The sequence below is a fragment of the Xenia sp. Carnegie-2017 genome, unplaced genomic scaffold (assembly GCF_021976095.1).
Source record: "Xenia sp. Carnegie-2017 unplaced genomic scaffold, XeniaSp_v1 HiC_scaffold_2, whole genome shotgun sequence".
In the NCBI taxonomy this organism is placed as follows: Eukaryota; Metazoa; Cnidaria; class Anthozoa; order Malacalcyonacea; family Xeniidae; genus Xenia; species Xenia sp. Carnegie-2017.
In genome coordinates, this window is record NW_025813482.1 from 6,871,689 (window position 1) to 6,884,525 (window position 12,837).

The following is a 12,837-nucleotide window of genomic DNA, read 5'->3' on the forward strand; positions in this document are numbered from 1 at the left end:
TAAAAAACCAAAATATTCCAATGCAGTTAAACACACGCCCCTCCCCATCTCCCAAACCACGCATACAAAGTTTTGCATAATGGCTATTTCTGTCGAGCCCCTCTGATTTCAATAATGTTCCTTACTGATTGAGGGTTTGATGCTAAGGACTTGAACTGAAACTAATGGAAAAGTTGGCATACAAATGGCAAAAAAATATTAAATTTATCCTATAAGAACAGTTGTTTAAAATATCATTTTAAGCATTATGCCTCGTATTTTTCGAACATTCCTATGTTGTTATGGGTATGTGACATGCGTGCTTATCCGTGTGAAAAAAACTGCCATATTATCGTAGTCTTCGCTTCAAATTGTTAGACTTAATTTAAATAAGATACAGATCATGGATAAAGACCATTTATTCTGTTTAGTTATTTTTGCTGAGTGATTTGCTTCTGGTTTACGCTGTAAACGTTTGGTTAAGGGAGTTCTATTGAACTAGTTTGACCATGATTGTAGAGAGTGTGTTTTTTTTACTCAAAATATAGTGTTTATATAGTATTAGTATTTACAGTAATGATGCCAAGGTATTTTCTATCTTTTGATAATGAAAAGGCATCTCCGAGAACTAACTACGTACTACTGTTTAAATTATTGCAAGTAAAGGACATCTTAAAGTAAAATAAAATATGCATGACTTTACAGCTTTTGGAATGCGTCTTTATGTTGCATTAAAAAATATGCGAAAGCATACTGGTCATATTGTTTTGCGCTTGATTTTTATCTAAGTACCTTTCTTCTTCTATTAATGAATTCAACAAAGTGTTCATATCATTTATAACCATGTTTGATGGTATGTTTTGTAAACCAGGATCGTGTGCCATGTCGTTGGTATTTAAATTGTTTATCCCGTTTAACATGGATTCGTAAGAGCCCTCTGCTCCGTGATTATTCACGATCTGATCACACTCAACTCCTGGTTGCTGATTCATAGTATTTCCGTTGACGTCATTTTGATAGATTTGCCCAGGTAAAATAGTACATTGACTCTCTCGATCTCTCACTTTTAGTAGTTGTTGATTTATATGGTGTTCGTGTTGCCACAAGTTTGTTGTTTGCTGCAAGTTTGGCTGAGGTGGCTTACATCTTACGTTGTGATTAGGTGGATTTGGTTGATACGGCGAGTTTCTTTCTTCAATGGAGTAAGGATAGTGTGAGAGTTTTTGTCCTCTATCTAAGGGCTGTGGTCGTGAATGTGCTCGATGGTTGTTTATCATGTTATGTGGTCCATAATTGCTTTCTAATGTATGCTGTATGTTTTGCATACTTTGTGGGTAATATTGAGAGTGTAAATCACTTGATCCATTTTGCCTAATTTGTGGGTAATATTGAGAATGTAAATCACTTGATCCATTGGAATAGTAATTAGTAACTGGCTCGCTACTTCGACGTGAACCCATATTGTTATTCTTTATCGGTAGATATCTGTTGGAACTATCCGCTTCACATATGATGCTATCACTCATGCGTCTGTTTGGTAAAGGCTCTGTAGAGTTCTGCATTGGTACTTTATGGAATACCGGGCTTCGAATAACTGCAAGATTATGATGGCTTCCGTATCCACTACTGGAGCGTCTTTGTTCTATGTGGAGTGCATCAGGTGCAGGAGAATGTCTTGGATTCCATTGGTTGATTGGCGGAAATTGCTGTTGCTTTTGTGCATCATTGGTATGTTTATTTGGTGAGAATATATCATTTACAGTCTCTTCAACAACTGTTGGTACAGTAGTGTATGGTTGCTTAGTTACTGTACTCATTTCACTTGATCTTCGGCTACTTATATATGATGATACTCCACTTTCGCTTGATCGTCTACTACTATAATCTACTGCATAGTTTTCTCTGAGCTCGTTTGGATACCTGTTGACGTGGTTCATACTCTGAGTTACGTCTGCAACCCATTTACCTACATCATTTTGTTTATTGATTGTGGGTAGTGACAGCCGATTTGGTACAATTAGATTTTCAACAAGAACATCACCACCTCCACCAAGACCAAGTTCTGGCATTTCACGGCGATCTTGGAACGAGCGCATCTCATTTGCTTTAGGTGATTTTGACGACGTATTACTTTTATTTTGAGTTCCAACTGTCGCGGGACTTATGGGATTTTCGTCCGTTTCTTCACAAGCTACATGTGTTGAATGTGGACTATCGACACAGCTAGAAGATGACGTCAACTCACCGCTAAAGCTTTGTGGTGAAAACTCGGCTGGTTGAAGGTTTAGCATATTCTTTCCTTGTCCACTATCCTTTGGATCTTTACTACCTTTGCTTGACTGATCACCTGTTCTATTTGATTGATTTGAAATTTGCGTCTTTCTCTTTATTGAGCTGTTATTTGTCGTCGAGCTTTTAGTCTCTCCAGCAACATTCTTAGTCTCTTCATTTGGTTGTTTGCGTTTCCCTTCGTCAACTTTCGGCTAAAATGAGTTAAACATATTTTGGTAAACGTGTAATATGTGGTCTACAAAAGCAATAACACCAGCGTTCCCGCGTCTTACGAGATAATCATTTCGCTTTGTTAAGAAAGAAAAAGAATCATAAATAATTTTAGGGATTTTGCAGTTGTGTAGACTAAATAACGTAAAAAACCATAAAATAACATCCTGACAACATGGGATGACCGTTATTTGTATACTTTCTTATCCATGTCGAGTCTATTGTTGACTTCATTAACTTAAACAAGAATCTAAGTTTGCTGGGGACTTGAGTCAAACTTTTACTCACCTTTTTGGCTCCATTGAAATGTTCTGGGTGACATGTTTTCTTGTGTTTTCTGAGAGAACTTGGATCCGTATAACGTTTAGTGCACCCTTCAACAGTGCAAATGTATGGTTTCTGTAACAAGAGAGCGAAAACTAGCAGAAATTCATACATAATTGTTGGCTAAAACAATCATTATTCTTTGAGGATTTACAAGTCTACACATTGTGTAGATATTTATACAATTTGCGTCTTGTGAATGCCAGTCAAGATTTATGAGACGTGCATGATCTGTTTTTTTACGCGCTTATGAAAACTATGACTAAATCAGTGTTAACTCTGGTTTATATAACCAAGCTACATGTGTATCTGTGTAAATAACAAAAAATGTTACATTGTGACAGTCTGCTCCCCTATAGTGTTACCATGCATATAGCTAATTGTAAACCTCTCAAGTAATTATTATGAGGTACATTATTTAATTGTAGAAATTGTTCGCAAACACTTACCACCGATGAATGTGTCCTGTTTTGATGTTTAGCCCGATCAGATGCGTTTGTAAATGCCTTGGTACAATTTTCAAACTCGCACACGTATGGTCTTTCTCCCGTATGAGATCTCTCATGAGTTTTCAAGTTTTCAAGTCTCGAGTAAGCTTTGTTACAACCTTTAAACTACAACGAGAATCATGTTGGTCGATATAAAATTATAAAGGTCAGTAGCCTACCAGTAAGTTACAACCTTTAAACTACAATAACTATTTTACCAGTGAGCTTTGTTACAATATTTAAATAATGGAAGGAGAGTCGTATTGTTCATGTAAATCCCTCTGAAATCAAATTTAAAATTGTCCCAACTCAAATTTGCGCAGAGTAATTGCTCCGAGTTGAATGGGAAATCATATAAATTGGTCGTTTAAAAATTTTTACTGAAAACATTGTAAATATCGTACATTATGTTTCTAGACTATAGCTTGGAAATTAAAATGTTTCGAGGAGTAGAAATTGAGGATGTTTTAGTTACTTACTGAGCATTTATTAGGTTTTTCTCCCGTATGTCGCCTCATGTGAACAACTAGCATATATTGAGCTTTGAATGGTTTCTGTTCACGTTGACAGTCAATCCAATGACAAGTAAAGTCTCTTTTTTCTTTTTTGATGTGATCTGTGTTCACATGTTTGACCAAGTCTTCTTGTGTTTGAAACAAAATATTGCAGTCTTTCCATTGACATAAAAACTTGTTGTTGTTTTTATCTTTTCCTACTCCTTCGTTGTTCTCCTCGTTTTCTGCATCAGACTCTCGCTGAAGAATAGTAAAAAAATTGAAATTACTTTGTGTCTATTTGGCTAGTCTCACTTGTGAAGAATGGTCCATATTTTAAGCCCCTTGCGCATATTGGAAGAAACTCTCTACAAAAGTCGGAACTAAATGCTAAATATTTTATTCTTCTCCTTGACAATGATATGATTAAATTTGACAATGTCTAGTGAGGTTATCTTGAAAAGTTTTGCTGAAAAGTAATTGCCGTATAGTATATGTTTTTAGAAGATTTCTCAGTAATACATGGCACTGAATAAACAGCAGTTTGGTTGGTTGAATAAAACATTTGTTTAGAAAATGATCAAACAATCTTCCTCCACTGGTAAAAAATTTCGCCAAAAGGTGCCCGCTTCTACACCAACAAATGATGTGTAAGTTTTGTTCAAAATGAATTCCTTTCGTCCTAAATAAATATTTTATTATATGATCGTATCATTAAGAAGTTAATCATTGCAAAAAGTTTTGATTAATGACAAAATTATCTCGTAGTAATTGTAGCTAATAGACAATTTTTCGTAAACCTGCTTAAACCGCTCGAAAAGAAATCAACTATTAATTGCCTTTTTCTAAATATTTCATGCGGCTTGTTTGCTACATATACCTGCAGGCGTTTGCAGTGCTGTTCCATTAATTGTAAATTCTCTATTAAGAAATTAATCGTGAGTATTCGGCCGAGCTTCGTTATGTAAAATTGCAAGAAAATATAGTTCTTAAAACGCGAATCTCGTTTCTTGCATAATACACAAAAGTCAAAATAACATTCCTAAATTTTGTTAAAAGCCATATCTAATGAGGAAAAGTAAGGATTTGAACAACTGATGTATATTCATGAATTTAGTAACAAGTGGCGATAAAAAAGGATAATGAGAGCTAAGTAGATCCGGTTTGAATTGTGTCACCCAAGGTCTTTGGGAATTTATTCGCCAAGTTCACGAGTTTGTTAATTGTGCTTGTGTAAATACTGTGCCGCATGCGGTATTTTTATGGAGGGCCTTAAAACTAACCTTGCTAAGCCACATGCCATTTTAAAAGCATTATTATTTATAGGTATTTCAAAATTAACAGGATTATAACAAAAGCTTGACATCGATTAATTTTGAAAACACCCAAAGATGTCACAAACAAACGCCCTATTTTGCCGAAAATTTGGTCCTAATTTCATAGAAGTAGTGAATTTACTGTAGGAAATTGTTTGATGTTCTTCAAAAGTATCTGATGTTCTTCAAGAGTATCATGGGAAGGTTATGACCACATACGGTAAACATGTGTTTGATTTGACCTGCTTTGCATTCTGTACGACTATACGGTCAAAACTTGGACTCTGCCTAACAGGGACGTGAAGAAAATCATCCAGACTCCACATAAACAAACCGAGACTAACTAAACAAAGTGTATTTGGAGCTGGAACCCGTATATTATCCAGCATCTGAAACCGACCCGTCCCAGCTCTCATTGAACAGGCTATTATTTCTATTAAATAGGTCGTTATTATGAGGTGAAACAACCGCGTTCTTTTATCAATTTCCCTGCCTAAAATACTGAAAATGAAAATATTCTGTGGTGGCAATGGGCCAATGGCGACATTTTTTTTGTCAAATTAAGAAGTACTTGCTGGTCACTTGTCAATATGATACGGAAAGTGCTGAAGCAGATGTTATAAAAATTAGCTATGTTTTTCATTATACTGACTTTCAAAATTCATGATATGAATTGATAGGTGTATATTATTAACTCAGAAGAACAATAAAGAGATAAAGATTTACGAAAATGGCAATGTAGCAAATCTGACATGACAAGTAAAATTAGGCCATTTGATCACCTTAATCATTGTGAATTACTTAATTAACACCGACAGTAGTGGCAGATTGAGTTCATGTTTTGAATTTTGATCGTGAAAGAAATAAATTGAATACCAAATCGTCATTTCTGATGAACGATATGAAAATGTACTATAGCTCAAAACGAGACTGTTTTATACAGTTCGAAACATACTCTTGCGCAAAACATGCAGTAGTTATGTTTTTTCAATAACAAATGATAGAACTCAAGTTGATATTCTTAATATAAATGAACGCTTTGATGTGCATGCTCAAAGATAATTGCTAGTGACAACACACAAGTGTTCTTTGAGAACAAATGGTATGCACGTATCTAAAGTACTGCCCATCTGTGCACATCGAGTTGATGGTTCTTCAGTAATCTTATGGACAATGACCGAAGATAAGTCATCTTTCAACTATTGAGGTTTTAATCTCTTTATCGATTCATTCAAATTGTTTTTTATAAACAAATATCTGGCATTGTCCTTTTTTTGACACTTGAGAAACTTGACTGAAAACTAATCTCTGCATTACACGACGTGATCATCATTTGTTCGAAATACGTTTTCGTTTTGTTTTCATCTCGAGTTTGTTTCTGTGTAGATTCTGTAGAATGCGTGGAATTGAGCTGTTACTGATATTTTAATGACTTCGGGGGGCTTAGTTGAGGTAGATATTGATCAAATAACATTTGTGGACGTTGTTAAGAAAAAAAATTAAATCCTTTCACCAAACACTTGAGACAGTTGATTTAACCTCTATGCATGGTTAGGTTTCTGTAAACAATACGCTTTCTTGTCGCAATAGCAAATTATCAATGATAGCAAATATGATTCAATGCAGGCAGAATTCTCAAAGTTTCAGAGATTTCATTTGAAAAATTAGGAAAATCGTAAGAACAATTAATTGCTCGAACAGTGTCAATATAGCGACATTATTGTCAAGAAATATTTCATTGAAGAGTCAAATTGCTGAATAAATAGTTTAACAAACGTACTTCTCAGTTTCTGAGATGGCTAGACTGATTAAATCTCTAATGGCGTCACAAACTCTACAATAATTAACTACAAATTTTCCTAAGGCAGTAATTAAGCTATCATTTTTCTTTTACGTTTAGTGACCAGTCAAATTAAATTGATCAATTACTATAATAAGTTTTACTTTCTGCCAGGATTTCTTGAATAGTTCAAATCCAGCTAACGGTCAACTAGTTTTCTGCATGCGTAACTAACATAGCTAAATTTTATGGGTAGAAGTTATATTAAAAATGTGCGTTTGTAACTTCTTCCAAATTATTAATGTGGTGAACGCCTTAGTGTATAATTAACAATTAGTCATATGAATTAATTGAATTTGTGTTTCTGAAAGGCGTTTCTTGGTCTCATAATATCCTTGTCTTAAAACTTTGACATTTACCTCATACTTGATACTTGTCTTTGGACTTGGCAATGTTTAGTGATGCACTCGATTTTAAACAAGAATTTATACTTATCTTTCTGCCTTCATCACTAAAAATACAGTCTACATTGCAATTATATTTTGTCAGTGTGACAATTTGTTTTTCCATTTGTTGAATAATTGACGATGGTGATTTAGCTATAACTGCTTGAAAAATAATCACGTAATATTGTATTCAACACAAAAGACCAATAAATTCAATGTTTTATGATCTGAATGGTAAAGGACGTTGGTAAAAGAGGCTATGTGTAGAATGCGTATGTGCGACTTTCATAGACTACGGGGGAGAGAAAATTTACTCTTTAGTTCGTTTTTGTAAATCAGAAAAGGTTACAAATTGCGTTTTAAAAAATGCATAAATTACTTCAATGAAGCTCATCAATTTTATATATAAATAACTCAACCATTACGTTTAAAAATGTTGCTGAACCAATGGTTTTGTTCTTATTTCACGTTAAATAAAAAAGTTTGAAAATCAAAGTGCGAATATGGAATGTCATAATACAATCATCTATAGGCTATCAAAATACTCGAAAAATCAGCATTCCATGCAAAGTAATTTTGAACAATATTTGTATTAACTTTAACGCGAAAGAAAGCTTTTTCATCATCCTATGATTTTCAAAGTTTAACAAGAGTTGAAACTCATAAAGCTTTATTATTTAAAATTGTTGCCATATCTGTAACTATAGGAAGTTCACCAGTCTTACTTGTAAATCTAGGAACTTCGCCACTTTTCTTCAATAAAAAATTTGTGATTTTAAAAAAATAATGTCTATTAAAGATTTGACGATTGAAAGTAATTCAAGTAAACAAATTCACACCAATGAAAAGCAAATAAAAAATATGACAGACAAATTAACTGTCATAAGTAAACTAACCTTGTCCGTTTCCGTATAAGAAGTGAATGAAGGCAATTTTTCGTCAACAATCATGTTATCCTCTTTCTCGTTCTTTTCATGTTTAATATCTTTGTCACTACAGGTATTTTCTTCCTTAACAATTGTCTGCTTCACCTCAGGTTCTTTGTCTTTCTGATCACTATGTTGCGACGACATTGGTCTCACACCTAATGTTGGTGTTGTTTGCCAGCAGCCGAACATTGGTGAACGCATTAAAGATGACCGTGGTGGCTTTGGCGAGGACTTATACCACTGGCGCTAAGATGACCGTACGAGCCAGCCGAAGATAATCTAGGAGCATTTATGTAAGCAATCAGGGAGTCGGGAGATGTACGAATCAAACTGTTTATATCAATTGAATCAATGGACAAGGCTGGCGAAGTAGACATTGCACGTTTTCGCGTTAGTCGCGCGGATTGTCTTGGACTGGGAAAATTTGACGGATGCATAAACGGTTCCAGATTACTTGATCTTAATGATGTTGCCGTTGAAGGAGGTATGCTAGTATTGTCTTTACTATTGAATATTGTTGCCAAATGCTGGGCAGGAGTTGTTGGTGTCGGTGGATCCGTCATTATATGATTTGATCTGTAAGCAATCGGCCATTCATGTTTTGGTCTTAATACATCATCTTCTACTCTTGATTTTATGGCATTTTGATTCAGCAACAAGGGAGATTTGCGGCATACTTGACGCGGAAAAGAGCAATCGTGCATAAATGGACTTGAAGGCATTGGTACTGAAGAACTGATGTATGGATTCATCTGATGTTCATAGCAATATTGTGTTTCTCTACACATTGGGTTTGTACAACTGTACCTATTATCATAATATGGAGGTGTAATGGGGAAACGAAAATATCCTTGTTGTGTAGATCTCTTGAATGTCATGTTGCTGTGAGAGACATTTTGTTGCTCCATGCCATGATGATTTGAATACATATAAGCTGGTCTGTATTTATGATCAGTTGAAGAATCCACCACAGCACTCGATTCTTCTTCAACTCGTTCTAAGCCACCCGAATGAGATGGATGTGGTGAGCGCGCAAACATCTGGTTTCTTTGCCCTATTCTAACGTCACTTGTTGAAGACACACGATTTGTATGTTGCCGGTGGTAATGTTCGCCCTGGTCTGACATTTTTAAATAAAATATCACTTTCAGTTTACTCACGATGTTTGGTATTTTTCATTTATTTCAAGTCCCATTCTTCTCTGTAAACGAATATTCAATAAAATTTTATCACATGTACCATATGTAGTTTCTGTTTAATTGAAATACGAACAATGATTAACATTAAGTGCGTGCGTACACAAATTAAACATGCTATTTTGACTAAATAGTTTATAAAGCGTTTGCGCTAAATGTTTAATCAAACAATTGTATTGCTTGAACGATTTCACCTCTTGAGAGAAAAATATTTATTTTGTACAGTCGATGCAATAAACCGAATAGTCATTAAAATAGTTAAGATAAATAAGATTGTGAAAAAGACACGCCGACTAAATTTCTTACTGCGCCAAGCGGGAAGTGGCATATGTACCTACTATAAAGTGTAGAATATAAGTCAGTGAAAACTTCTTGAAATTGTTGCACAATTAGTTCTTAACCTTACCTAGAACGCTCTTTAGCTTTCACACAATTGTCCCAATCCCCAGACGACAAATGGCGATATGTACCATCAACGATTAATAAGACATGCACTTGTGAGCAATAAATTGTATAACAGCGTTACGTCGCAGCAGTCGCGGGACAACTCACTAGTGAATTATGATACCAAAATGAGGCATAGATGCTGTAATTTGATTGGTTATTCACAAGATGACTTCAAGGTGATTTTGCGTCGTCGCACAAAATTGTTGAGCAGGAGATTTTGCACTACGCATATATCATTGATTAAATGCACACATTTGAATATTAAGTATAATGTTCATAATACATAAAGCAAAGTTTCAATAAAGATAGGTTTTCTATAAATGTTTTAAAGATAATTTGTTATTCTATAAACAGTGATTTGATTAACAAAGCCGATAGGTCAAATAGTGCTGGCCTTTCAGACCAAATTCTTTCTGAAATACGAGCATCCAAGTTGGCAGCGATGTCGGAAATCTTAAATATAAAGCAAATGTACACTAATAATGAAAAAGTATTTATCATTAAAAGCTTTTTTAACCATATGATTACTTTTTTTGCAACATGCATAAAGTGAAGCAGAGACGAACATCTGAGACAACAATAATCATTTTTAAGCTGCAAAAAGTCTGCTACGATGCTACCATTATTTTACCAACTTTTATGAATATACGAAATAAATCCATAAATCAAAAACGACCTCGCTCTAAATGAAAAATTCGTTTATTATTTCTGGTTCAATATGAATTTTTTGTTACTTTTATGAAATTATCGTAAATGTGCGACTTTATTTTGCACTTCCTGTCATCACATGATGTCTCGTCAATGCAATTTCATACTGGCCTTAAATATCAACAATGTTAAAATAATGAAATTGAGCTTTTATTTCACCACACTTTGTTCACTATGGCAAACTTTGCCATACAAAAAAAAACTCCAAAAGTTTTCCATCACCGTATTTTTTTAAACTATATTTGAGGAAACTTCGCGGAGAATAAAGATTAAGAATTAAAACAACAGGGAGTACGAGATTTTCGCCGTAGCTTTAAAACATAGCAGGAGATAAGCGGAAGACTTAGATAGAAAATTAACTTATACGCACTATGTGGTGCAATAAGCCAAATATAATCTTGTTATTAAAGTCCAAGTTGCATACTTTACAGAATTAGCCATTAACCAACACTGATCCTGGGATTTCAATGTACCAGCAATCCTATTAATATAGTATTCTAAAAACAACGTGAAGTTAGCCTTTATAACATATGATGTTAAATGTAAAACTTAAGTTCTAAGGTAAGACTTTTGCATTTGTTGAGGTAATGGTACATCTGAACTGTATATAGATTTTCTTGTAAAAATGACTTATTTTTTCATAATGTGGTCTTGCTCTGGTAAAAATTTCATGCCCAGTATAGTGATTTTTTCGAAGAGTTGCTATGAAGTGAAACGCGCATATCTCTCATTTGAGTTTAAAGCTTCAATCAACCACCCTAGGATTGGCGGAAACAAGACCATAGCAGATTAGTCTTAAGCTAAAGTTAGCTTGTTGACTTTAATTTTTGGATATAAATGCCACAGACAATAACAAACCGCAGTCTTTGTTGAATGAATTAATTGAAGAACAAAGTTTAACAATCGTACATCTCAATAAATCTTTCGTAGTTATATAATAATTGGAAAAAAGAGGTCGTTTGGGTCAAATCATACTACTTCTTAATAATTAATTGGAATTCATTCTTAAAATGCATCTGTCATCTGGAATCAATTTTTCAAACTTTCCATCTTGTTTTATTGTTTGAAGAATTTATTCCATATAACAACTTACGCTTAAATATTGCAAGTTTTCCTCGCAAGATTTTCTTGCTACATGTTCTCGTACTAAGTTCATAAAATCATTATGATTTTAAGTTATAAAATTGAAAAAATTCGGAACACCAACGACACACAAAGACCTTTCAGCAAGGCACCATAAAACCCTTTTAGCAAGGAACACGCAAAACTCCCCTGTTTATTAAACCTATTACCACATTCAAAACTATGAAATATCCTGATGTTTGTTGGTCAAAAAAATGAGTATGGCTGTATAAAAGAGTGGTATGAAACAACAAAGACACTGTAATTGAAAACTGTTACACTGTGAAAAGGAAAGAAAAACACACTAAATGTATTGCGGAGGAAAACGGTTACGCAAAAGATATCAATTTTAGTTCTGCCGCGAAAGGATGTCATCATGATTCTTTGCTTGAGAAATCTATTGTTTCTACCGAGAATAAAGATAGAAAAATTGTCATAGCAGGAATAAATAAACTGGCTGACCACACCACTGCCTCCCTGATTTTGTTACTATTTCTTCACAGGATGTATCAAGCCACCACTGCGATAACGACCGCACCAAAAATAGTTTGTATTCTCTTGCTGTGAATAAGTGAGAGATTTCTTAATGCATGAATGCAGCTAATTATAGAGCAAAATTTTTTAACTGCTTCCACATGAAACGTGACTATAGTCACAATTTCTTTGACCTACTCTATTTTTTTCGAGGTTTAGTTTCTGTTTCGAATGTAAAAATTATAAGATTTCGGGCAGGTTCAGTATAAACTTCATATAAGAATAATAAAAGCAAAAGCCGTGCAATAGTTAATAATTGTGAGCATTTGAAGTTTAGTAAATGGTCACCCTTCAAGAAGCCACCTCAATTCTTACAAAGGTCATTGAAATCAACTTATGAAATATTTTGAAATATTAAACATATTTTCTACCAATTTCATATGCTTAAAGTGGAATAGGATTTATATTGATGACGTTTCAATCGCCTCTCTCGTAAATACAACACAATCTCTTAACTAAGCAGTTTGTCTTGATACTAGCGTGTAGGTCCAGTCGTTCCTCAATGGTTTCCACTCCTCTTTTATACACAGAGGGTAAATCTGGTCGTCCTCCAATGTTCCCCATTATTTCTG

The 12,837-nt window shown here is 34.3% G+C and overlaps 1 protein-coding gene across 1 annotated transcript; it reads right to left on the bottom strand.

Moving 5' to 3' along the window:
• Positions 1–492: 492 nt before the first annotated feature.
• On the bottom strand, positions 493–9,990 carry LOC124440667 (transcriptional activator GLI3-like). Its single transcript, XM_046991080.1, is given in 7 exon segments — positions 493–2,462; positions 2,770–2,880; positions 3,255–3,419; positions 3,773–4,048; positions 8,226–8,495; positions 8,498–9,509; positions 9,861–9,990. Coding segments are annotated over 6 exon segments (3,462 nt in total). The 5' UTR covers positions 9,386–9,509; positions 9,861–9,990; the 3' UTR covers positions 493–710.
• Positions 9,991–12,837: the final 2,847 nt, after the last annotated feature.